General features: G+C 38.5%; 2 protein-coding genes across 2 annotated transcripts; both read right to left on the bottom strand.

The window, feature by feature from the left end:
* Positions 1–1,309: 1,309 nt before the first annotated feature.
* Positions 1,310–9,503, bottom strand: LOC128474827 (myeloperoxidase-like). Its single transcript, XM_053457227.1, has 13 exons — positions 9,490–9,503; positions 9,321–9,402; positions 8,864–8,957; positions 8,401–8,576; positions 7,400–7,517; positions 6,656–6,785; positions 6,038–6,244; positions 5,257–5,569; positions 4,790–4,950; positions 4,434–4,686; positions 3,943–4,113; positions 2,988–3,225; positions 1,310–1,856 (listed from the first exon to the last, which is right to left on the bottom strand). Exons 2-13 carry the CDS (start codon positions 9,391–9,393, stop codon positions 1,655–1,657), a joined length of 2,136 nt encoding a protein of 711 aa, XP_053313202.1. The 5' UTR covers positions 9,394–9,402; positions 9,490–9,503; the 3' UTR covers positions 1,310–1,654.
* Positions 9,504–14,657: 5,154 nt separating this feature from the next.
* LOC128473614 (myeloperoxidase-like) lies at positions 14,658–27,121 on the bottom strand. The gene is made up of 12 exons (XM_053455865.1): positions 27,082–27,121; positions 26,411–26,504; positions 25,927–26,102; positions 25,341–25,458; positions 19,035–19,164; positions 18,450–18,653; positions 17,652–17,964; positions 17,210–17,370; positions 16,866–17,118; positions 15,883–16,053; positions 15,556–15,793; positions 14,658–14,859 (listed from the first exon to the last, which is right to left on the bottom strand). The coding sequence occupies exons 1-12, from the start codon at positions 27,119–27,121 to the stop codon at positions 14,658–14,660; spliced, it is 2,100 nt and encodes a 699-aa protein (XP_053311840.1).
* Between the last annotated feature and the right edge of the window lie 79 nt (positions 27,122–27,200).

Here is a 27,200-nt window from a genome sequence, read left to right as displayed (position 1 = left end):
AAATATAAACAAAGAAGAAAAGTACTGGCTTTTAGTTAAAAGAAACAAAACAAAAGTTGGGCTAAAAACAACAAGGCCTTTTTTAAATTCATATAGTCACGTAATGAAATAGGTACATGTTGTGCCATAATAAATATATTGGTAATTTTAGCCCCAAATGTAAGTACGTAATTATCATTTTACTGTCATTTTTACTTGTGATTTTTTTTTTAACCATATTGTTGCCAGTTTCATTTTTTTTAAGGAAAAGCTATATACTATATAATAAAAAATGTAATTGGCTGAATGGTGTCTGACTTATAAATTACTTCTTCTGACCTATAATATTATTTATAATTTATACATTTAACACACTCCAAATTGTTTCACATTGGAGAAAAGTCAAATAAGGTCTGTTTTGCATCAAGGGGATGATTTTTACAGCAAATAAAGTCTGCTGCCTCTGATGCCTGTAGTAGTGTTTATCAGCACATTATATAGAGGTGAGCCTGTTGAACATGCAGGAACATCGTATGTCCACGGATACCAATGCGGCTTCTGCATATAAAGGGAATGTGGTGGTGTTCTTTCAACAAACCAATGGCTTCTTTAGTTTAAACTATGCATTTTCAGTCTGTTGTGGCTGGCCTTTCCACCTTTTTTGTATGATAATTTCCCTTTATTTTGGTAGACCTGATACATTGTCTAAATTTCTTTTATCGGGTGATACTATATTTTTATTTAACTTCAGCTCTGCGGTTAAGTGAATAGGCGGCCTGCTTAGGTACAGCAATGAAATAAGCTGACAGTCCTAAAAAACAACAATGTGAAGAACGTCCCCGTAAACTTAGTATATGTTGTATAAAATGCGGCCAATTAGCATATTTAATTTTAAGTGGAATTAATGTAAATTTATTTGCATTGTGCACTTATAAAATGTTATGACCTATGTGTACTATATAAAAAAAAATCAATTTCCACTGCATTCGTGAACTTTTTTTTTTTTTTTTTAATACGTTTATAACTTCATACACAGTGTGTCTGTTTTCTGACGTACTGAGGGTTTACGTGTTCTAAAAAAGAATTGTCCCCTTCAGGGCTTTTAGCGTAAATAAATTTAACTACCTATAGCATGTTTTGGTTTTGAATTGTGTTAGAGATAGTTTGGTTTAAACATATGTATGGTGTATATTTTAAGGAAACAAAAATGTGTAAAAAGGTAGGGATAATTATGCAGAGGACAGGAATTTAAGATGGTCATTTCCATGGAATACATATAATTTGGATATATATATTAATCTGAAATGTCTTATAATAATTACAACATGAATTGATGCATTCTGACACAGTGTAAATCTTTAATAATAACAATAGAAACAGATAACATTAAAACATTAAACACAAATCAAAATCTTATTTAACATGGTTAATACATAATTTCTGAAAAAAAGAAAATCACGCATTTTTATAAGCTCTAAACTGTGCACAAACCATTGTATATTTTACCATAATTTAAGAGCATTTTTTTCATGCTGGGTAGTTCTGACAACATCTAGTGCTTTCAGCAACAGTGCATGTCCTAATCCGTTGTAAAAATCATGTTATAAACCTGTAATGTCATATTAAACAGCAAAACAATGGGGTATCTATGCTTCTCCTTAAGTACTACATTTTTTTATTTGGACTTCCATGGACTCAGGTCTAGCGCAGGTATTTTGGAGCAGCGTACAAAATCTCGAGGGTAGTCGTTCCCCATGAAGACGTTTCGAGGGACCTCTTTAATATTCGTGTTCTCACAGATAACGCGTGCCAGAGTCACCTGCTCTATTGATTTTCTCTGAGCAGCCGTGAACACAGAGGGATTTTCATAAAAAAATCTGCAAACGACAATATCATATTCAAAGTAAGTACAGTGTTCTTTTATTTGCTGCCCCTATGACATAAAATTGAAACATTTTCAACACTTTCCTTATTTCAACCAAGTGGTAATTAAATTTTAGCCATCTTTATATGTATTGATTCAATATATATAGTCAGGCAATAATTAGACAAGCTAATCCATAATAGTAAAATCTATTGCCAATGACCTAAAATGCAAAAAGAGATATTGAATTTTCAAACTTAACAATATTAATTAATCAAACTGACCTAGAGCATGTGCTATGGTCAATATAACTGTTTGGGAGACATCTGTCTTAAAAGTAAATGACTATGCAACCTTAGAAATATGGAAATCTCTGCCAAAAGGTGGCAGGACTCTCATATTAACTGGAATGTGCGCGGCCAGTCAAGTTCATCCACAAAAAACTCATCCAACTATGTCTTTATGCTGAAGGGGGCATATCGAGACATTTTGGACAATTCCAACTTTGTGGGAATAGTTTGGGGAAGACCCTTTTCTATTCCAGCATGACGTTGCCCAAGTGCACAAAGCAAGGTCCATAAAGACATGGTTGGATGAGTTTGGTGAACTTGACCAGCCCACACAGCGTCCTGACTTCAATCTCATCGAACACCTTTGGGATGAACTGGAATGGAGATTGCAAGCCAGGCCTTCTTGTCCAACATAAATGTCTAACCTCACAGATGCTTTACTGGATGAATGGGCAAAAATTCCAACAGAAACACTTCAAAATCCTTCACAGAGAAGTGGAACCTGCAAGGGGCACCAACTAAATGTCTATGTATTTAGAATGCAATGCCCTATTGTGTAATGGTCAGGTGTCCCAATACTTTTGTCCATATAGAATGTGTATGTCATATTTTAAAGAGAAGCAGTGCCTACTAATGCTAACCATTGGACATAATGAGCAGATAGAGGGTAATCCACTCAGCAGGTGTGATAATGTGTGATGTCACACATACTAAATATCTTCCAAAAAACCACACCATCTAATAATACTTATGATATTCCAGCTCTAATACAGTGCAATACTTATTGTTATGTCCTTGTGATATAAAGCTTTATAATACCCCCATTTAGTATCTGTAACAAATAAATTTCATACCTGTCTCCATCCCTGGCTCTGCGGAACTGGTTTCCAATGAGACAGCTGAGCAGTTTGCCAACTCTTCCACCAGGAACTTGTGGTTCAGAGACTCCTCCAACCCAGATGTCAATGTTTTCAGGCGTCCCATAGAGATTAATTAATTTCTGAGCCAACTCCCTGTTGTTTAGAACCGCAGCTAATTCATTCAGGTTGCGAGGTGCAGACAAACCACAAAATCTCCTCCATGCATTGTATCCTAAGAAGCACAAAAGAGAAAAGTCTCACATTATTTCCAGGGAGCCTGACATGCTATTTAATGCTTCAGTGAACCTGTTGATAGGATATACATGTTCTAAATAAAAAACACAAATGAAATTACGTAATAGGCTAAGGAACTTGGTTGAATTTGTGGACGGAGTCAGGGACCTATATAAACCCCCTACCCCTCTCTCCCATTCTCGCGCATCATTCAGACTTTGTCCCACCCACCCACTCCTATTTCTTTTCACTTATCACTACGATATGCCCTCTTTTTGGCGTACCGACCATCATGATCTCAGCACACCTCAGATCATGTCTATCTTTACATCCTTGTTCTTTGTCTGTCCTTTCCCCAAACTGACCCATGTCATCCCTAAACTCCGGACACAAATAATAATATATCATAAATAATAACACACTTCAATCTCACCAGTCCCAAAAGTCAGATGAAGTGACAGATCTTTCAGAATCTCAATGACTGAAACGTTGACTTTGTTTGAATAAAGAGAAGTTGTTAACTTAAAGACCTGGAGTGCTGACCATCCTTTGAGAGTGCTTTGTATGGAAACTGCTGGTTACTAGCACCAGGCTTGGAATATTTGGAATGGTGTGCAATGGACTTTGTGAGTAAATATATATATATATATATATATATATATATATATGTAATAATATATAATGTAATAACAGATCCCTCTGTAGTAGACATTACCTGGTAACCCATGATCTCTGCCGCGTTGCATATTAAGAGATGCTAGGTCAAGGCCAATGCGTCTAACAAACTGAAAGAGACGCTCTCTCAACTCATCAACCATAATCTGGTTCTGAATGTTCAGTTTGGCATGATTTGCCAACAATCCTCGAAAGAGGGGGTCGATGCCTCCTGTGGGAAATAATTAAAAAAATTCAGTCTATATTACTATTATGATAGTGTTTCTGTAAGACATTATAATAAAAGCCATTCTAGAAAATCAAAACATTGAAATTAAATTAAAGGTTCTGCTTAAATATCTATGAAACCACAGCACACACCCTGACCCAAGTGGTAACTTCTGTGTTCAGGATACTAATTTGCGACATTAGTATCACTATATGATGTCAATGCTTGTCTCATCATTACAGGGCTTAAAGCACTGGTAAAATCTAGTTTAGAATACACAATATGTTTTTTGTTAATGCTGGCCCTTTTAATAATCAGCTTACCTTCTTTAACTATCCTCCAACTGGCGAAAAAGGTCTTGTGAATTGGGACTTGTGGTTCTGGCATATGAGGACGATAACCCTCACCTAACCGGTAGATAAATGGCTGTATTAGTGTGTGTCCCATGCGAAAGGCAATGGTGAACACATTGGCCACCCTTGGATCAACAGATTCACTGTAGGATCTGTATGGAGGTAGAACAGTAGACATCTCTGATCCCAACAGCAATGGAAGCCAGTCTTTGTATGTTATTTTCTAAGAGAACCCAGAGAAAAACAAGTCATTATTACCTGAATATATCCTTTCTAAACATTCTTAAATAAAGTGACCAAACTTTAAAAAAAATGAAAAAGCTTACTTGCAAAATGGCACCAATAACCTTTCGAGTTTCTTGATAAAGGATCTCTTCTGACCATGTAGGATTCAGCCTGTGAAGCTCAGTAGCTATACGGTTGTGCTCCCGCACAAAAAGTGTATGGAAAGATAGAAGACCAGGTTGTTCATTGACTCGAACGTCTCCTGCAAGAAATATAAGCTTGTTCAAAGGTCTGGATACTATTTTCAATGTGTGATTCCTTCTAGTGAGGTTTATTGAAGTATTAATTTACTTAACATGGAGTTATTGGTGAAATATCTTCTCAACTGTTATACAATATAGCTGCAGGTAATCTAGATAGAGGTATCAATGTCATATTTTAATTATATATATATATGTACATGAAGGACGCACAATGAATGTTTTAAATAGAGCACACTACATGTCAAACGATATTGTATCCTATTCCATGAAACCATTCCTCAGGTAGAGACTAGATACAGACTCACCTGCAAGGAAGCAGGGGATTCCAGCTGATGCATTTGTTGTGACGCAGAGACCTCCATTAATCGTATTGAAAGGCAGCAATGGTAAGCCATTGTCAGTAAAGTTCTGGTTGATGGCCATGAGGCCCAACTGGTTTGTTTTGTTTCGCAGCCTCTCTGCAGTTGCCAAATCACTGCCATACACTTGGTTGCCATCAATATAAGATGTAAGGGCATTCATTTGCTCACGTACTGCATCTTTGGTGCAAGCTGGACCAGATCGGGTGAATGGGATACAGTCACTCTGATTACTAATCCGAGGGTCATTTGGTGGAATCTGGAAAGGAGAAATCCATTCAACACAGAGTTGTGTTTATATTCAATTCAATGTAGACATTCAGGAAAGAATCCTTAATTAATCCTTGTATGTATTAATCTATAAGGTAACTGACCCACAAGCTTTATTACAAAAACCACACTGTTCTCCAAGAAAACATTTTCCGGTATCAGATCCGCCTATATAAAGTCCACAAACTTAAGTAGGGCTTTAAAAATGAAAACTTTACATAATTTATTATACGATTGAATCTACTAAAGGTCATCAGCATGATGTAAGAAGACCTATGAGTCTGTCCACTACATACTGACTCACCCCAAACAGGATCACAAAAAAAACAACAGAATAAGTAAAAGGAATCAGAAAAATATGATGCGAAGCCTGGAATACATATAACTTTCTCTAGTGGTTTCTAATTTCTCATTAATCACATATTCAATATAAAATGTCAAATTTCCTAAAGCTTACCTTCACAGGGAAACATGGGGCATCTTGGACACAACTGGTGTCACAATTCACTCCTTGGACAAAAGTTGAAGTTGAGGGAGTTGCTGGAGTGAGATCAAGGTCATGATCTACCCATTGCCCCCACTGCATGAAGATAAGGGCTCTCCCTTCATCCAAGGTCAAGCCCTCAGTGGGAAAGCGGACAATCTTATTGGACACGGCACGCACCTGTTTAAAATTTTAATCAACAATAGTAAAATTATTGATTTCATCTACATACATTCTGGGGTATAATCATTAATTAATGTTATACTGTCAGGGAAACCAGAGCCTTAGCCCTTTTGTTTTTACAATAACTGCTGTTTGATTTATTTTTATGAGCATCAATACCAGACGCTGAAGGAACTTTACGTACATAGATACAAATTTTTAGTACTATCCTTTCAGTAAAATCAACTTTGAACTAAGGCAGATTAAAAAGACTAGGTTAAAACAGTAAAGAGTGGGAACACAAAACACAGAGGCATCATGACAACAAAGAATAACAGTTTTGTTTACACCAGCAGCTGAAACGTTCTCAGTAATGGTCTACTGGGAGTATCTGTATGAGTGTGAGGGATACAGTGAGTATCAGGTTACCAAGGGAAGGGAGAATCCATTGTAGGCCTTGTTTTCTGTCCAGCCTCGAGGAAGAGAAACACCATCCTCATAAGAAGCTGGGAGCAAACGTGTAAATCCAGTGTTGGAAGCACCAAGCCTAGGATTCTTCCTATAAACACACAATAGGAGACATGAATGGTATTGTTTCTTTGTCTGTATCCCATTAACCTATGACTCTGTTGTCTGGAATGACGCTATATAGGTGCATATATTCACTAATGCTGTTATATACAGCTACAGCTGCCAGTACTAGTTGGCATTTGATACTGAGAAAGGTAAGTGTAATGGAAGCATGTAATGTAATGATGCAATTGTCAAGATCTTTTAAACACAAAAATACCCAGATCAAGAGGATTTCCCATAATGAATACTATATCCACATTAAAAATATATATATAATTAAATAACACTGCTTAATATCTTTTGGTGTCAACTACTGACACCCCTCACAGTATCACTGTTTTAAGTAGTCTTTATCATAACTTGGAACTCTCCTAGTAAAGTGTTGCTTCCCTGGATCTCCGGGTAACTCTTCTCTTTCTCTGGGGCAGGGGAGTGATATTAAGCTCCTTAGTACATTGAAAGCCCCACTCCCTTTGAAGCCACTGCCTCAGAGGAGGAAGAGCTCCGGGTAACCTACCCTAGGAAGTTATTGTCATTATATAAGTTATTCCGCCACTAATAAGTAGATATATGTATCAGTTGAACTGTTGAAACGCTCACCTGTTGTTGCATTCTCCAGTAATGGTGCGGTAGGGGCCGTCTGTACAAACTGTGTTAAGCTGTGTGTCACAGCCACTTATCTTCGAAATACTCTCCATCTGGCTATACGTCAACAGGTCTGAAGGGCAATATTTTTGCAATTATTATTTTCCAGCTTTTCTCATTTATAAGAAATTATATTACCGTATATGCTTTGTAATCATGCGTATGATAACCCATTTTTGTCATTACATATGGAACAATACGGAGAAACATGATATCAGTTCATGGTCTAAGGAATCTCTTACCTTATCACTATTGTAGAATGTCTGAACTGTTATCCATTCTACATTTTTTTTGTGAAATATGATTTGTTGTTTTAGACTGGCTTACCAAGTTACAGGGATACTGACAGAAGTGTACGGAAAAAAGAATGGTGGTGGGCAAGAGAAAAAAATGGTATGGGTGATTGGACTATGTGTGAGGTTTTCTTAATTAAATCCCCTTTGGTATCGCTCTTATTTTGGACAATAAAACAATCCAGGCAGGAATTATGTTACCTCTGTGGCCCGTCCTTGTTTCTCTTTGTTTTTTAATGTTATGGCACACTCTCTTTTAGGTACTTTTTACCTTCCACATAGATTTATCCACAATATATATATATATATATATATATATATATATAAACCATTTTGGCTCGACTATAGGTCGGTGCACAAAAATTTGAATGCACTTGGAAAGCAAACGCTTACTTTGATTAAGTCTGGTTAAGTGCCAATAACATGCCTAATATTAGTTTTATGTTTGATAAATATGGTTTATAGAACTAGATTGCAAGCTTGAGAGGGCCTTCTTTACCTAATCTATCAGTTTGTATTAGTCTATCATTTCTAGTTTTGTCACATTCTATAAATGTATGTACTGTAGGAAGTGCTGCTTAAAATTGTTGATGCTATAAAAATAAAACATCATAAAAATAATAATAATAATGCTATATTTTCAAAAATACATATGTCTGGTACCTGTTATATTGAAGGGCTTTTGATGAAAACGTTTAACCCTGTCAGCCAGGAGGTGCAGAGTGACAGCCATGTAATCAGCTGCTCGGATGGAGTCCCGGCTTTCTGCCACCGCTTGCTTGAAATAGGCCATGAGATCATATGGACTCACTGTCGTCTTATCCAAACGTTCCTTCAAACTAAGACATTCTGGGGTAAATATTTGGATGCATAGAAAAATCCATAAAGTGATCTAGACATTAAATGTCACCTTAAGTTCTTAATATTCTAGTATGGTGTCTGCATTTGGTGGCTCAAATTCATCATATCAGATGATTACTCATTGCCAGTCCTTTACTGAGCTCCATAAACACTTATCCACATATCTATAAAAATCCCAAGTCATCATAAGTTAAAGCCCTTAAATTATGTCAATCACTGGAAATCAAGGCTTTTGGCCATCAAAAGCTCAACATGTCAACGTTACCTGCTGCGGGTATCAAAATATGCTTTGTTTACTAGTTTCTTTGCTTCATCAGCGCAACTTTTAATGAGGTCGTTGTCTATACTACCGCCGTCACCTATAAATAAAAAATAAAGCCAAACAAGTGAAAACTAAAATATCAAAAAGAGTTAGTTTGTTCAATTAATGAAAAAAAGGAAAGAAAAATGTTAGCTTTACCGGTTGATTTGATGTAATTTTTGTTTTCCCCTACTGAAACATTATTGTACAGAATGTTGAGTGTAAATTAGCTATTTTTAAGAACCTAAGATATACCATACTTTTAGAAAGAAAAAACTTGAAGAACCAGATGTTTACCAGATGTTTGGGTTATTCTGAATGTAAAATGAAAGGAGAGATGGCAGATTTTCATTCTAAAGTTAACTTGAATAACTAGAAAACACATGGAAAAACAAAAAAGCATGGGAGAAGAATGGATTACCGTATTGGGAATGACTTCCATCAAATACTCCAAAAAGTAGCACGACCACAAAACCAAAGTGCAAAGACATCATTGTGAACACCTATTAAGAAAAGAGAAGTATTTTTTTTAATTGAAGCCCGGTGACATGAAGTTTTTTCATCATATGCAACATGCCAGCATCACTCACCTGTCTGGTCCGAGGTATGAGACAAGCCATCTAGGGCCATTGCTTTTATACTGTTGAGAGCAGTTCATGGGTGGATCTTTCGATTGTATCGAATTTACGATGTTGGTACACCCACAAGGAAGGGTCCAATAATGTGAGAAAGGGGTTTTTTGTTTTTTAATTAAAATAGATGCCATTCTTCACATTCTCAAGTTCTTTACAAAAGCTACAAGGAAATACAGAGCTACAACACCACCAAACAATATGTCATTCTTATTGAATATTTGTTCAGGAAACAAGTTTATGATTACGTTACAAAGTAAAGAAAAAGGACATCTATTTCTGAAACTATAACTGTTTATGAAAAAAATATATAAAAACTCCCCAAGTGTAAAGCTGCCTTCAGATTTTAGATAACAAAAAAAAAAGACGTTTGGGGGGGGGTGATGCAGTGATTTAGTTCTTATTTTTTATTTTACATTTATCGGTGTAATTTTTGTGTTTCCTGATAACTGACTATTTTTTAGTTTGAATGATTGGTGTGTGAACGTTTTCTTAAATTCTGATTTTTGTTAGGCTGGCCAGTTTATAAAATCTTTCTTTTTGTTTTGGATGTGTCAGTGGTAGGATACATTGTTGGCATTTGCAACTTGAATGTAAATTGTTTTACGTGCACTGTTAATCTTGTATTGTTTTATGTAACATATTGTCTGATATGTAACATTTGTTTGTTAAGTCTTAAACTTGTGTGATGTCATTCAATTATGTACTGATGTGGATAAATATGCTATATTCTGTTCAATAAAATGTTTTTTCCTGCTGTACTCAATTCAAGGTAGTTGTCTACTAATTGGGTTCCAAGGTGTGCATGCAGACTAACGCTGGAAGGATACATGTGGGTGATCGCTGGGAGCCACTACAGCTCTCTTGGTGAACCCATTACAGATGAAATTCAATGTAGATAAATGTAAAGTTATGCACTTCGGGGTAGCGAATGCACAAGCAACCTACACCCTAAACGGTAGTGAATTAGGGGTAATGACAAATGAGAAGGATTTGGGAATTGTTATAGACAACAAACTGGGCAACAATGTGCAGTGTCAGTCTGCGGTTGCTAAGGCCAGTAAGGTATTGTCGTGTATAAAAAGGGGCATCAAGTCGCGGAATAAAGATATAATTTTGCCTCTGTATAAATCAATGGTAAGGCCGCACCTTGAGTATGCTGTGCAATTTTGGGCACCTTTTCTAAAGAAGGATATCATAGCACTAGAAAGGGTGCAGAGGCGGGCTACAAAATTAATAAAAGGAATGGAGCACTATAGTTATGAAGAAAGGTTAACTAATTTAAATCTGTTTAGTTTAGAAAAACGTCGCCTCAGAGGGGATATGATAACGTTATATAAATATATTTGGGGCCAATACAAACCATTGTGTGGAAATCTGTTCATAAACAGGACTATGCATAGGACACGTGGTCATGCGTTACGACTGGAAGAAAGGAGATTTCGTCCAAGGCAAAGGAAAGGGTTTTTTACAGTAAGGACAATAAGGATGTGGAATTCTCTGCCTGCAGAGGTAGTTTTATCGGAGTCTGTACAGATGTTTAAACTGCAACTGGATGGATACCTGGAAAAACATAATATTCGGGGATATAATCTTTAATTATGGGGAAACAGCTTATTGATCCAAGGAGAAATCTGACTGCCATTTTGGGGTCAAGAAGGAATTTTTTTTCCCTGGTTAGTGCAAAATTGGAAAGAGCGAAGCCGGGGTTTTTTGCCTTCTTTTGGATCAAACAGCAACAAATTAACAGATATAGGAAAGGCTGAACTTGATGGACACATGTCTTTTTTCAGCCTATGTAACTATGTAACTATGTAACTATATGTAACTATTACAACTAGCCTTCAGGGTTTTTTTAGTCACTGAGATTCCCAATCTATTTATTTTTCTTCCTTCCTCCTTCAAGTCATAACTTGTGTGAACAGTAAATCACACTCAAGGAACATACAAACCATTTATAAGGAAGTTGAAAATATACATTTTACAATAATCCAAGCTAAAAATATATAAAGAATAAATATAAATGTATAACTAAAAAGACGGCGTTTAAAAGCCGCTGGTGCCCCCTTTCAAATGGCGCCTATGGCACGAGCCATAGCTGCCATACCCTAGATACGCCTCGGCATATAGAGACCCTTGAATTTTGCAGTGAGTAGGTGATTAGTAACTTTAGTAAGGGAGGTCTCAGTAGAATATCAGGGGTGGAAACCAGATTGGTGAAGTAAGGAGCTGGAGTCAAGAAACTTAGTTACTTGGGTATAAACAATCCTTTCAAGCAGCTTGGAAGCGAGTTTTTGGAGTTATGGCAGCATGCTTGAAGGCGGATGGGACAGATCCAGTAGAGATGGAGAGGTTGAAGATGTGAGCTACAGTAGGGACAAGAGCAGATGAAAGACCTGGTAAAATGGTAAGGGATCAAGGCGACATGTGGTTGGACAAGAGGAGAGAAGAAAAGCATGAACCTCCGCTTCAGTGACAGAATAGAATTGGTTTAATGGCTTTAGGTTAGTGTAAGGGGTAGTTGGGATAGGTCGAACAAGGGAATTGAAAGCACTAAAAAGGTGTTTAGGGTTATGATACAGGAGATGAGGGAGGTGAAGTAGGTTTCCTTAGCAAGGTTGAGAGCAGAGTAGTAGGAACGTAGCTTTAATTTGTAGTGTAGAAAGTCAGACATGGAATGAGATTTCCAGCAACTGTGTTCAGCAGTGCTGGAACAACAATGAAGATGACGGGTTACAGACGTGAGCCAACGTGCATATCGTGAACAGTGAGTAGTAGCTAGGGCTACATCCTCAAGAGCAGATGTGACGGTGGAGTTTTAGAGGGAGGTAGTGTGGTTAGGGCACATCATGTTTGAGATATGAGAGAGGAGAGGGAGTAAATCAGTCAATTTCTGAATGTTAATAGAGCTAAGGTTTCTAAGCAAGGTCTGGGTGCAAGGGAACGAGTAGGAGGCAAGGTTAGAGAGCATGATAGGAAGTGGAGGTCAGAGAGGGGAAAAAGAGTATTAGAGAAGTTAGTCAGAGAGCAGATGCTTGTTCAGGGTGTGGCCAGGGAGTTAATACGTTGTGTGAGATCAAAAGAGGAGAAATTGGAGAGACATTCTAAGCCATGGGACTCAAAGGTGTATCAACTGGGAAGTTGACATCTCCATGGATGACAGAAGGAGCATAACAGGAGAGGAAGATGGGAAGATGGGATTAAATAGTCAGATAGCTTGGACCTCAAACGAGGAGAAAGAGTGATGGAGCAGAGGGAATGGGTTGAAAAGTACAAGTCAGCTAGAGTAGGAAGCATACCCTGCCCCGAGATTGTGAGTGAGGTGGAGGCCACCATTGGAAAAGCCTCAGTCTGTTGTGGCTGGCCTTTTCCACTTTTTTGTATGATAATTCCTCTTTATTTTGGTAGGCCTTATACATTGTCTTAATTTTTATCGGGCGATACTATATTTTTATTTAACTTCAGCTCTGTGGTTAAGTGAATAGGTGGCCTGCTTTGGTACAACAATAATTCAGTGTGAACATGCTGCCATAAAAAAATAATTAATGTGATAAACGTTACTGTAAACTTCTTATCTGTTATATAAGGTGTGTCTAAATTTAATTTTAAGTGGAATGAATGTGTATTTATTTGCATTTGTGCTTTGATAAAATGTTATGCAAGTGTACTATGCCAAAAATCTAGTTTTCATAGTTTTGCATAAAAATGTATTCTACACAATGAGTTTGTGTTCTAAAAAAGAATTTCCACTTCATGGCTTTTAGCATAATGAAATTTCACAACCTATAGCATGTTTTTTTGTTTTGTAATTTGGTTGAAACATATGGTGTATATTTTAAGGAAACCAAAAAATATATAAAAAGGTAGGACAACCTCAATTTCCATGGAATACATATAAAGTTGATAATATATATAGTTCATCATAATCTGAAATATGTTTTATAATAATTAATTGCAACATGAATTGATGCATTCTGATGCAGTGTAAATCTTTGATAAAAGCAGATAACATTAAACGCAAATCAAACATTTTATTTAACAGAATTAATACATAATTTCTGCAAAAAGAACTTGCGGTCAGCAATTACTTGTTTTATATACCATAGAATGACCTTATATACCATGGAAAACATATGGTCTCTTGTAGATTATTTAATTCTACCTGTAATTTGTATGCATATATATGACATAAGTATAAATCCCCTTAGTAGTGTTTTGCTTATTTTACTGCCTCTTACAATGATGTTTTGGCACTGTTGGCACCGTAGTGCACTGAATGTAGAGTATAATAATAAGGAGTGTATTATGTTAGAGCTGTATTAAGCAGATAATATCCATGATAATGAGGATAATATTTCTGTGTTTGGCATAAAACCCAGAAGAACGTTGTCAATGTCACTGATTTCCGTTGTGTGCCTGTATACATATATATTTACTTTAAGGAACTTGGTATGCTATACTGCTGGTACTTACTCAATCCCAAAGCAAGGTAGAGACACAAACATATTGTCCTGACTATTATAAAATGATCCATTAGACACTACTTTTCTTCTTTGACAAAGATCACACGATTTCTGTGGCAATTATAAAAATAGTGTGAAAGCAAAATATTACAGGAATGTAAAAGCACTTTGGACAAGGAGCATTATTTTTCAGATTCGGCTCATATATTTATATTCAGAGAAACGTTGATGCCACTGGAAATTATATAATTTATAATTACATAAATTATATAAATTTGTTTTCTAGAGAGAGAAATTACAGTTTAAAATGTCTGCCTTATTCTTAAGCAATGCTGAAGGACCTGTGTACTAAACGTAGAAACTATGAAGACAGAAAGCAGGAAGTGGTAAAAATAGGCTCCTCTGGAATACAATCTATGCTGTACTTCTGATAAGCTTTAAACTATGCACAAGCCATTGTGTACCATAATTTAAGAGTGGTATTTTCACGTTAAATAGTTTTGACAAAACAATATTAAGTCAGCTTCAGGCAAATTCTAGTGCTTTCAGCAACAGTGCAAGTTATAATCAGTTGTAAAAATCATCCGTTGTAAATCTGTAATTTCACATTAGAAAGAAAAACAATGGAGTATCCATGTTTCTCCTTGAGTATAACATTTCTTCTTAATGACTTTTCCATGGACTCAGGTCTAGTGCAGATATATTGGAGCAGTTCAAAAAATCTCGAGGGTAGTCGTTCCCCATGAAGACGTTTTGAGGGACCTCTTTAATATTCGTGTTCTCACAGATAACGCGTGCCAGAGTCACCTGCTCTATTGATTTTCTCTGAGCAGCCGTGAACACAGAGGGATTTTCATAAAAAAATCTGCAAACGAGAAAATCATATTCAAAGTATGTACAGTGTTCTTTTATTTGCTGACCCTATGACACAAAATTGAAACCTTTTGATCTTTCCTTATTTCGGGCGTTTTGATTGGTCTTTCTTGTCCTAACTAAGCTATTAGTTTAGTCCTGCTTACCAAGAAAAGTGGTAGGTTAGTTAGCACAAAGAGAGACCAATCAGGACGTGCCATAGAAGAGGACCAGAGCCCAGGCAGGCCTTAGCATAGATGGGTCAGAAGGTCAGTGGTTGTAATGAACTCTCTCTCTAGCACTCACTCTATGTTCAGGGTTTTTCTGTTGCAGTTTGCGAGCGTCAAGGAGCTTCTATTAAAATGATGGAGACTCCTGGAACTTCAAGGGGAGATGGGATGTCTGTAAGCTATAACTCTACATGATTCCACTAACTTTAAAAACATATCTACTGGTTTTAATGGCATATTTTAAAGAAAAGCCTTCTAGTGCTGACCATTGGACATAACGAGCAGATGCCTGGTAATCCATTCAGCAGTTATGCTAATGTGTGATGTCACACAAACTAAATATCAGCCAAAACTGCACCACCTAGGAATACTTCCAGCTCTTATACAGTGGTACAAAAAGTACCACCGGGTATGAACTACTGTTATGTCCTTGATAGTATCCCCATTTAGTATCTGTACGATATATATATTTTCAATACCTGTCTCCATCCCTGGCTCTCTGGAATTGGTTTCCAATGAGACAGCTGAGCAGTTTGCCAATTCTTCCACCAGGAACTTGTGGTTCAGAGACTCCTCCAACCCAGATGTCAATGTTTTCAGGCGTCCCATAGAGTTTCATGAATTTCTCAGCCAACTCCCTGTTGTTTAGAACCGCAGCTAATTCATTCAGGTCGCGAGGTGCAGACAAACCACAAAATCTCCTCCATGCATTGTATCCTAAGAAGCACAAAACAGAAAAGTCTTACATTATTTCCAGGGAGCCTGGAGAGATCACACAGATTACTACTGTATGTAGTAGACATTACCTGGTAACCCATGATCTCTGCCGCGTTGCATATTAAGAGATGCTAGGTCAAGGCCAATGCGTCTGACAAACTGAAAGAGACGCTCTCTCAACTCATCAACCATAATCTGGTTCTGAATGTTCAGTTTGGCATGATTTGCCAACAATCCTCGAAGGAGGGGATCGATGCCTCCTGTGGGAAACAATTCAGGCAAATGAGTCCATATTACTATTATGAAAGTGTTTCTGTAAGACATTATAATAAAAGTCATTCTAGCAAATCAAAACATTGGAATTGAGTTAAAGGTTCTGCTTAAATATCTATGAAATCACAGGACACACCCTGACCCTAACCTTTGTGTTCAGGATACTGATTTCTGACATTATTTCTGTAAAAGTTTGTTTATATGAATTTTTAACAAATATGTTTTGCAAACTATAATCCATTTGAGTATTACTATATGATTTCCATCTTTGCATCATCATTACAGGGTCTAAAGCATACAGTATGGTACAGAAGGTTGCACATCGATGTGACGATATTCTCCCACACTAATTATGTTACCTTACCTTTTAATAATTATACAAAATGATACGTGGGGTGGCTATGTAAAAAAAAAGTCATTTTGGCTAGAAGTATGAAAAGTGATCATTTCACCATAGCAAAAAAATGGAACGTTCCTGCTGAATCAACCATGTTATTGGTTGCTATGGTGATAAGACTTTTCAAACTTAATTTCAGAGTCACTTTCTCTATGCTTTTTTTATATGAATAACGCCATTCCCTTACTTCATTTGAAACTGCCCAGCTTCCCAATCTCTCTCTCTATAATATCTCATCCACTTGCATTTTCCAATTATAATTTAATTGCAGATATTTAAAGCCCATATGATTGATACATTGGTAAAATCTAGTTTAGAAAACACAAGATGGAGATTGTTCATGCTGGTACTTGTAATACTTATTTGACAATTTCATGGTTCAAAAGGACTCTATCAGCTTACCTTCTTTTACTATCCTCCAACTGGTGAAGAAGGTCTTGTGAATTGGGACTTGTGGTTCTGGCATATGAGGACGATAACCCTCACCTAACCGGTAGATAAATGGCTGTATTAGTGTGTGTCCCATGCGAAAGGCAATGGTGAACACATTGGCCACCCTTGGGTCAACAGATTCACTGTAGGATCTGTATGGAGGTAGAACAGTAGACATCTCTGATCCCAACAGCAATGGAAGCCAGTCTTTGTATGTTATTTTCTGCCAACCAAGAGAAAAAAAAGTCATTATTATCTGAATATATCTTTTCTAAACATTTTTAAATAAGGTGATCAAACAAAAAAAAGCTTACTTGTAAAATGGCACCAATAACCTTTCGAGTTTCTTGATAAAGGATCTCTTCTGACCATGTAGGATTCAGCCTGTGAAGCTCAGTAGCTATACGGTTGTGCTCCCGCACAAAAAGTGTATGGAAAGATAGAAGACCAGGTTGCTCATTGACTCGAACGTCTCCTGCAAGAAATATAAGCTTGTTCAAAGGTCTGGATACTATTTTCCATGTGTACAGTAATCTGTTTGCAGTGATTGACTTTAGTGAAAAACATTGCTTAGGGTTTATTGAAGTATCCATTTACTTAACATTGAGTTGTTGGTGTGTTGCAGGAATCTGCAATCTTCTCAACTGTTATTTTCACAATTTCAATTGATTTTTGACAATTGACACTACATGTCAAAAGATATTGTATCCTATTCCATGAAACCATTCCTCAGGTATAGACTAGATACAGACTCACCTGCAAGGAAGCAGGGGATTCCAGCTGATGCATTTGTTGTGACGCACAGACCTCCATTAATCGTATCGAAAGGCAGTAATGGTAAGCCATTGTCAGTAAAGTTCTGGTTGATGGCCATGAGGCCCATCTGGTTTGTTCTGTTTCGCAGCCTCTCTGCAGTTGCCAAATTACTGCCATACACTTGGTTGCCATCAATATAAGATGTAAGGGCATTCATTTGCTCACGCACTGCATCTTTGGTGCAAGCTGGACCAGATCGGGTGAATGGGATACAGTCACTCTGATTACTAATCCTAGGGTCATTTGGTGGAATCTGGAAAGGAGAAATCCATTCAACGCAGAGTTGTGTACTGATGCTATACAAAATGTTTAATTCAATGTAGACATTCAGAAAACAATCCATAATTTTATGCATGGATCTATAAGGGGACTGACCTAAAAGTTTTATTACAAAAAACACACTAGTCTCCAACAAAACATTTTCCAGTATCAGATCCTCCAATATAAAGTCCAGAAACTTAAAAAGTGCTTTAATACCGACAATTTAATATAATTTATTATACCATAGAATTTACTAAAGGTCATCAGCATGATGTAAGAAGACGTATGATTCTGTCCGCTACATACTGACTCACCCCAAACAGGATCACAAAGAAAAACAACAGAATAAACAACAGAATAAGTAAATCAGAAAATATGATGTGAAGGCTGGAATAGATATAACATTTTCTAGTGAGTTATGTCAATTTCTTGTTAACCACGTATTCAATATAAAATGTCAAATGTCCTAAAACTTGCCTTCACAGGGAAACATGGGGCATCTTGGACACAACTGGTGTCACAATTCACTCCTTGGGAAGTTGAAGTTGAGGGAGGTGCTGGAGTGAGATCAAGGTCATGATCTACCCATTGCCCCCACTGCATGAAGATAAGGGCTCTCCCTTCATCCAAGGTCAAATATTCAATGGGAAAGCGGACGATCTCGTTGGACACGGCACGCACCTGTTTAAAATTGTAATCAAAGAAAGAGAAATTATTGATTTAATCTACATACATAATGAGATGTATATTCATTAATCAATGTTATAGGGAAATCTGAGCCTTAGCCCTTTTGTTTTTACAAACTACTACTGTTGGGTTTAGTAATTTATTTTTATGAGCATCAATACCAGAAGCTGCAATTTGTATTTTATCACTTCTTATCAACTTTGAATTAAGGCAGATTGAAAGATTAAAACAGTAATGAGTGGGAACACATAACACTGAAACATCATGACAACAAAGAATCAAATTTGTGTTTAAACCAGCAGTTGAAACGTTCTCAATAATGGTCTACTGGGAGTATCTGTATGAGTGTGAGGGATACAGTGAGTATCAGGTTACCAGGGGAAGGGAGAATCCATTGTAGGCCTTGTTTTCTGTCCAGCCTCGAGGAAGAGAAACACCATCCTCATAAGAAGCTGGGAGCAAACGTGTAAATCCAGTGTTTGAAGCACCAAGCCTAGGATTCTTCCTATAAACACACAATAGAAGACATCATTGTCACGAACGCACTCTACTCCAAGCGTGCGCGTGACGTGGTTCTGGTGGTAAAAGGGTTAAAATTCACTATCTGTCTGCACTAGACCGGAAATAGTGATAAAAATACAAATATCCACCCTTAATACCACCCGCAATTAACTATAATGATATAACAAATATCAAAATAACGCTGCCACCACCAAGACAATTTAGAAATGGGGTGCCTTGGTACCCCAAACGAATCAGACTAAAAAAAAAACCCACACAGTATATTTTAACACAATAATTACGTGATTTAAAATTACCAATAAAATGGTCTAATCAGGTAACGTGAGTCTTTACCAGACAAAGGCAGAACTTAATAAAGGAATATTTATTATGAATACAACAAATCACAGTGCATACACAAAAAGATGATAAACAGATTTACACCAACAGATAAAAATAAAAAGGAGAAAATTGCAGAAAACCTAACTACTCACTGAATGGTAAAGTAACAGTTTTTCTGTCCGTAGGGCTCCGGCAAGGAAAGATGGCGACTTACTCAAAATTAGATCTTGGCCCCCAGTAAGCACACTGACCCATCTTCGCTCGTTAATTTTATACACTTTCCCAGTTCATCTCGAGTTTCCAAGCCGGCCCAGAGGTGGTATAAGCGGAGGGAAGGTGTACCATAAGTGACCTCCCCCTGGAGTGGTGGAAACATATCCGTCAAAATAACTAATTTTCATTTTATCGTCCCTCCTGTGCTCGCCACAGCCATAATTCATGCATTTATGAATTTCCTGTAAATTGTGAAGTCCATAGATATGTCACACTAGCTACTTATGACTGACCATCATAGACTTCACAATTCCTTCCAAAGCGTTTTCGTTGCGCCGTCATGTTTGTACTCTTTTTGTAGGGTGCGCTTTCCCCGTTCTAGGTATGCACCCAAGGAGGTATGATAATGAATATATGAGTTATTATTGATATGTGTTGGATATGACCTGGATATGAGATGGTTTTCCTGACTGCTAGTGGTCACTTAGCATATCAAAGAATCCAGTATCTATGAGGGGATACAGGCATATGGTCGTCTACATTTGAACCTAGACAAAACGGCAGCTCCACTGCAGGACCTAACACCCCGTAGAAGGCCCCGGTTGGAGTCCGAGCTTCAAAGGACAAATTTATCTCGCAAGACCTTTTGGCACCACATGCCTGTACAATCAAATTAACCCCTCTCATACTGAAATTGGCCATACCATCTCTACCAGGTATCAAGTCCATGTATGCACTACACAAGTTGGTGTGACACCTCCCCCAAATAAGATGGTGGCCCAGAGATTAAGCCACAAGCTTATCTCTGCGCCTACCTACTCTTTCCCTGGGTAACAGTTTCCGGCTAAGATAAAGTATTTCTTTGGGAAAACCCACCCTACAGAAGGTACTTTTCAAAGTATCAGCTACGTTGTCTGCTCTGTTACAGGATAAGGCCATGGTCTCAGGGTACCCAGGGGCATAGTCCATCCCCTTAGTAACAGATTGGTTCTCCATGCAGCTCGGTATAGCTACAAGCCCCAACAAATCTACTTGATGGGTAGCTAGGGTGTCTCGCCCTGGCTTCCCAAACCATGTATACCCTACGTAAGGGATAACAGAATGGTCACCAGTTTCACCCTCTCCCTTGTGTCCTGACTTCGTAGTCCCACAGAATACGGGCACAGGTGCACAAAAGCCCTCTCTTTGTCCCCTATTCTGCTGCCAGGTTACCACAGCTATGATTGAAACATCTGTCACTCCACCTGTTCCACTCCAAGGATGCATACATACAGGACCCTGGGAACCAGCTAATCCTGACACAGAGGAACATTCACTCACCCTCTGCCCTTCTTCACAGGGTGGCCCCCTCACATTTTCGCACAGCACCTCAAACATCCCTGGTTCTGGCACAGAGTCACTCTGCCCTCCCTCCCAGTGATGCAAAACCTTCAAATTCTCAAACGGCACCTCAGACACCCCTGGTTCTGGCACAGATTCGCTCTGCCCTCCCTCCCAGTGATGCAAAACCTCCACATTCTCACACGGTACCTCAGACACCCCTGGTTCTGGCACAGATTCGCTCTGCCCTCCCTCCCAGTGATGCAAAACCTCCACATTCTTACACGGCACCTCAGACATCCCTGGTTCTGGCACAGATTCGCTCTGCCCTCCCTCCCAGTGATGCGAAACCTTCACATTCTCCCACAGCACCTCAGACATTCTGGGTTCTAGCACAGGCAGACACGCACAACCTTTCTGCCCACTCTCCCCATGAGGCTGCCCTGGTACATTTTTATACACTGCCCTTTCTATGGTAGGGCCCCTAGAATACCTGGATAAATCAAAAGTGTCATCCTCCGGCATATATTTTGACAACAGCCTACCCAAATCAGTACCCAGTAACACATTAGTAGGAATGTTATCTGATACCCCCACATCTCTTACACCCTTCCCTGCTCCCCAATCCAAAAATACTCGTGCCATTGGCACTGCATGACGTACTCCCCCAATTCCCCGCACTGTTAAGGTCTTGCCAGGAATAAAGTCCTCAGAGCTCACTAGCTCTGGACGCACAAGAGTCACTTCTGCCCCCGTGTCTCTGAGCCCCACAGTTACCTTGTTTCCCACAGTGACAGGTTGCATATTCACATTGAGGGTGTTCTCAGCGCTGGAGACGAACAACACCGAAGATGGCGATTCTGAGGGGTGACCCGCTTCTGTGGATGGCGTAGGATTTCTTTTTTCCGGGCAAGTTGCGCTAATGTGCCCCACTTTATTACAAATAAAACACCTGCGGGTATCCCGATACGTAGAAATGGCACTAGCTCCCGTAGAAAAACCTCTGCTCCGGTCCGATTGTGCTCGGTTAGCAGTGTAGAAATCCGCCAGCTCCCCCGCTTTCCATGCTGTTTTGGGCTCCCGGTCCAGCAGCCATTCTTGTACATTGGCTGGGCACAGCTGCAAAAACTGTTCCTTGATGATCAGATCTTCCAAGCTTTCTAAGGTTGTAATCTCCAGCCCTCTAATCCACTGCCGGAACGCCGTCGTCAGGTGTCCCACAACTGCAGTGTAGCTCTCGGTGGAACGCTTTTGCAAAGTCCGGAATTTCTTTCGGTACACCTCAGGGGTAAGGTTGTACCGTCTCTGCAGTGCAGCCTTAATTGCCTCATAGTCCTGGTCAGATTCTGCTGGTAGCTCTGCAAATGCTTCCAGCGCAGGACCTCTGAGACCAGGGGTGAGGTACTTTGCCCAATGGTCCTTTGGTAATTGGTACTGCCGGCAAACCTTTTCAAAACTGCGCAGAAAGACATCCAGATCCCCATCTTTGTCCAACGTGGGAAAATTCTCTGCACGTGGTTTGGGTGCAGAAGAGTCTCTTGAAACCACACTGATAGGTGAGGCACTTAACCTCTCCAACTCTGCCAGTTTTAGTTCATGCTCTCTTGCCGCCTGGCGCTCTGCAGCTTCCCTCTCTCTCTCGGCCAGGCGCTCTGCAGTCTCTCTCTCAGCCTGGCGCTCTGCAGCTTCCCTCTCTCTCTCGGCCAGGCGCTCTGCAGCTTCCCTCTCTTGATATTTAAGGATAAGCTGCAGTCTGAGGTTTGCATCTGCTGGGTCCACGTATTTGAAAACAGTTTGTAGATAAGAGTCCAAGGGATCTCCAGATCTTGGCACATCACCGACATCAGCTGCAGGTATCTCCCGTGTGACCATGCCTCCCTCAGAAGTGTTTGCAGCATCACTTTGCACTGCTTGTTGCATATCATAGTCCACAAGCGCTTGAATAAGTTCATCCTTTGATTTTCCCCGGATGGGAATACATTGTTCACGGCAACGTTGCTCCAGAGCACTCTTGGACTGTGTTTGGTATTCCATTTATCACACCGGCCCAAACAAATGATAGCAAAAGAAAAGAAAACAAGAGGGGGGGGGGACTGTTGAGGTGTAAATATACTAAGTATGCACTGAGTTCAGCCTTTGGAAATTGAGAGACAATTTCTTTTCAGTGTCTGGATTACCTAGCAAATCCAGTAACACTGAAATCTGGTACCGAAAAAGATGGAAAATCTTTTTAACTATCCCACCGCTGCCACCAATTTGTCACGAACGCACTCTACTCCAAGCGTGCGCGTGACGTGGTTCTGGTGGTAAAAGGGTTAAAATTCACTATCTGTCTGCACTAGACCGGAAATAGTGATAAAAATACAAATATCCACCCTTAATACCACCCGCAATTAACTATAATGATATAACAAATATCAAAATAACGCTGCCACCACCAAGACAATTTAGAAATGGGGTGCCTTGGTACCCCAAACGAATCAGACTAAAAAAAAAACCCACACAGTATATTTTAACACAATAATTATGTGATTTAAAATTACCAATAAAATGGTCTAATCAGGTAACGTGAGTCTTTACCAGACAAAGGCAGAACTTAATAAAGGAATATTTATTATGAATACAACAAATCACAGTGCATACACAAAAAGATGATAAACAGATTTACACCAACAGATAAAAATAAAAAGGAGAAAATTACAGAAAACCTAACTACTCACTGAATGGTCAAGTAACAGTTTTTCTGTCCGTAGGGCTCCGGCAAGGAAAGATGGCGACTTACTCAAAATTAGATCTTGGCCCCTAGTAAGCACACTGACCCATCTTCGCTCGTTAATTTTATACACTTTCCCAGTTCATCTCGAGTTTCCAAGCCGGCCCAGAGGTGGTATAAGCGGAGGGAAGGTGTACCATAAGTGACCTCCCCCTGGAGTGGTGGAAACATATCCGTCAAAATAACTAATTTTCATTTTATCGTCCCTCCTGTGCTCGCCACAGCCATAATTCATGCATTTATGAATTTCCTGTAAATTGTGAAGTCCATAGATATGTCACACTAGCTACTTATGACTGACCATCATAGACTTCACAATTCCTTCCAAAGCGTTTTCGTTGCGCCGTCATGTTTGTACTCTTTTTGTAGGGTGCGCTTTCCCCGTTCTAGGTATGCACCCAAGGAGGTATGATAATGAATATATGAGTTATTATTGATATGTGTTGGATATGACCTGGATATGAGATGGTTTTCCTGACTGCTAGTGGTCACTTAGCATATCAAAGAATCCAGTATCTATGAGGGGATACAGGCATATGGTCGTCTACATTTGAACCTAGACAAAACGGCAGCTCCACTGCAGGACCTAACACCCCGTAGAAGGCCCCGGTTGGAGTCCGAGCTTCAAAGGACAAATTTATCTCGCAAGACCTTTTGGCACCACATGCCTGTACAATCAAATTAACCCCTCTCATACTGAAATTGGCCATACCATCTCTACCAGGTATCAAGTCCATGTATGCACTACACAAGTTGGTGTGACAATCATTGGTATTGTTTCTTTGTCTATATCCCATTAAACCTATGACTATGTTGTTTGGAACGTCGCTATATTGGTTTGAGACACCAATAGTGTTATATAGCTACAACTAAAGTTGCAAGTCTTGCACTCAGTGGGGGCAAGATGTTGGCAAAAGACACTGGTTAACCGAGGCTGTTACAATACTACATGCATGCTGTTTATTTCATATTGCTACAGTTGCCAGTACTAGTTGGCATTTAACTGTCTCGTTTACAATATTTTCACTCACACCTTAACCAAATTTGATACTGAGAAAGGTAAGTGTAATAGAAACATACATGCTGTACTGTTGATATCCCATAGTAAATGCTATTTCCACATTAAAAAAGCATAAATTAATGAAACTGCTTAATGAAAATCTGTTATGGGTTCAACTACTGGTATTTAGCAACATCTCTGACAGTATCACTGTAGCATTTGAAACAGCGGTTTTAAGTAGTCTTTAGTCATAACTCTAAACTCTCCCGGTAAAGCATGGATCTCCTGGGGCAGAAGACTGATATTTATCCAAACCCACTGTCCATTCAATCACCATCCTACTCCCAAAACATGTAATTTATACAAGCTCCTTAGTGCGTGGATAGCCCCACTTCCTTTGAAGCCACTGCCTCAGGAGGGGAAAAAGCTCCGGGTAACCTACCCTAGGAAGTTCCCAGGTATTGTCATTATATAAGTTATTCTGCCACTAATAAGTAGATATATGTATCAGTTGAACTGTTGCATCGCTCACCTGTTGTTGCATTCTCCAGTAATGGTGCGGTAGGGGCCGTCTGTACAAACTGTGTTAAGCTGTGTGTCGCAGCCACTTATCTTCGAAATATTTTCCATCTGGCTATACGTCAACAGGTCTGAAGGACAATATTTTTGCAATTACTCTTCATGAGCTTTTCTCATTAAGAAGACATTATATTATATGCTTTGTAATCATGTGTATGATAACACATATTCCACTTTCTTTTCTTGGTACTTCTTACCCTTCACATAGTTTTATCCACAACTCATATATAGAAAACTATACTAGCTTGAATATAGGTCAGTCCCTCAAATTCGGATGCACTTGGAAATCAGAAGCTAATTTTTATTAAGTCTGGTTAAGTGCCAATAACATGCTTAATATTAGTTTTTTGACTAATTAATATGGATAGAACTACATTGTAAGTTTGAGAGGAGGGCCTTCTTTACCTAATCTATCGGTTTGCAGTAGTCTATCAGTTCTAGTTTTGTCATATCCTTCGAGTGATGCATAAAAAAAGATGATGTTCATATAATAATAATAATAATAATGCTATATTCTCAAAAATACATATATCTGGTACCTGTTATATTGAAGGGCTTTTGATGAAAACGTTTAACCCTGTCAGCCAGGAGCTGCAGAGTGACAGCCATGTAATCAGCTGCTCGGATGAAGTTTCGGCTTTCTGCCACCGCTTGCTTGAAATAGGCCATGAGATCATATGGACTCACTGTCTTCTTATCCAAACGTTCCTTCAAACTAAGACATTCTTGGATAAATATTTGGATGCATATAAAAATCCATACATTAAGCACAGAAGTAATCTAGACATTAAGTAAATGCTGCCTTAAGTCTTTAGTATTCTAAAGTATTCTGGTGGCCCTGGTGGCCCAAAATCATCATATCAGATGATAACTCATTGCCAGTCCTTTATTGGCCTCCATAAACACTTAACCCTTATCTACGTATCTCTAAAAGCCACAACTCAAAAATTATAGCCCTTAAATCATGTCAATCACTGGTAATCAAGCCTTTTGGCCATCAAAAGCTTAACATATCAATGTTACCTGGTGCGTGTATTAAAATATGCTTTGTTTACTAGTTTCTTTGCTTCATCAGTGCAACTTTTAATGAGGTTGTTGTCTATACTACCGACTTCACCTATAAATAAAAAATAAAGGCAAACAATTTAAAACTAAAACAAGTTATGTTATGCAATTAATGAGATTAATAAAAAAAATGCTTTTTCCAGTTCATTTGATGTATTTTTTTTTTGTTTTCTCCTACTGAAACATCATTGTACAGAATGTTTAGTTTAAATTAGATATTTTTCAGAACATAACATGTACCATACTTTTTGATTGAAAAAACTTGAAAAAATCCTGTTTACCAGATGTTTGGGTTCTGAATGTAAAATAAAAAAGGAGAAATGGCAGGTGTTCATTCTAATGCTGAGTTGAAAATTCCAGAAAACTTATATATATATATATATATATATATATTAAAGTTATCACTGAGTTTGTTTGGTACACATGGAAAAAGAAAATATTAAGGGAGAAGAATGGATTACCATATTGGGAATGACTTCTTTCAAATACACCAAAGAGTAGTATGATCACAAAACTGAAGTGCAAAGACATCATTGTGAACACCTATAAAGAAAAGAGAAGTATTTTTTTTATTGAAGCCCGGTGACATGAAGTTTTTCCATCGTATGCAAAATGCCAGCATCACTCACCTGCCTGGTCCGAGGTATGAGACAAGCCATCTAGGGCCATTGCTTTTATACTGTTGAGACCAGGTGATGGGTGGATCATTCCATGGGACTGAATTTACAATGGACCCACAAGGAAGGGT

This window comes from Spea bombifrons, chromosome 2 (assembly GCF_027358695.1).
Source record: "Spea bombifrons isolate aSpeBom1 chromosome 2, aSpeBom1.2.pri, whole genome shotgun sequence".
NCBI classification, from domain to species: Eukaryota; Metazoa; Chordata; class Amphibia; order Anura; family Pelobatidae; genus Spea; species Spea bombifrons.
The sequence above is the reverse complement of the archived record's forward strand: the minus strand, read 5'-3'. Positions and strand labels throughout refer to the sequence as shown.

What these genes read in the sequence shown, in the direction of transcription:
- LOC128474827 (XM_053457227.1), bottom strand. Translation starts at nt 9,393, where the DNA reads ATGATGTCTTTGCACTTTGGTTTTGTGGTCGTGCTACTTTTTGGAGTA. An exon ending in ACTGGAGAATGCAACAACAG is followed by an intron (nt 6,786 to 7,399) that starts GTGAGCGTTTCA and finishes GTGTGTTTATAG; the next exon opens with GAAGAATCCTAGGCTTGGTG. An exon ending in CAGAGATCATGGGTTACCAG is followed by an intron (nt 3,226 to 3,942) that starts GTAATGTCTACT and finishes TGTGCTTCTTAG; the next exon opens with GATACAATGCATGGAGGAGA.
- LOC128473614 (XM_053455865.1), bottom strand. Translation starts at nt 27,121, where the DNA reads ATGGCCCTAGATGGCTTGTCTCATACCTCGGACCAGGCAG. An exon ending in AAAGCCCTTCAATATAACAG is followed by an intron (nt 25,459 to 25,926) that starts GTACCAGATATA and finishes ATTGTCCTTCAG; the next exon opens with ACCTGTTGACGTATAGCCAG. An exon ending in AGAGCCAGGGATGGAGACAG is followed by an intron (nt 14,860 to 15,555) that starts GTATTGAAAATA and finishes TCTCGTTTGCAG; the next exon opens with ATTTTTTTATGAAAATCCCT.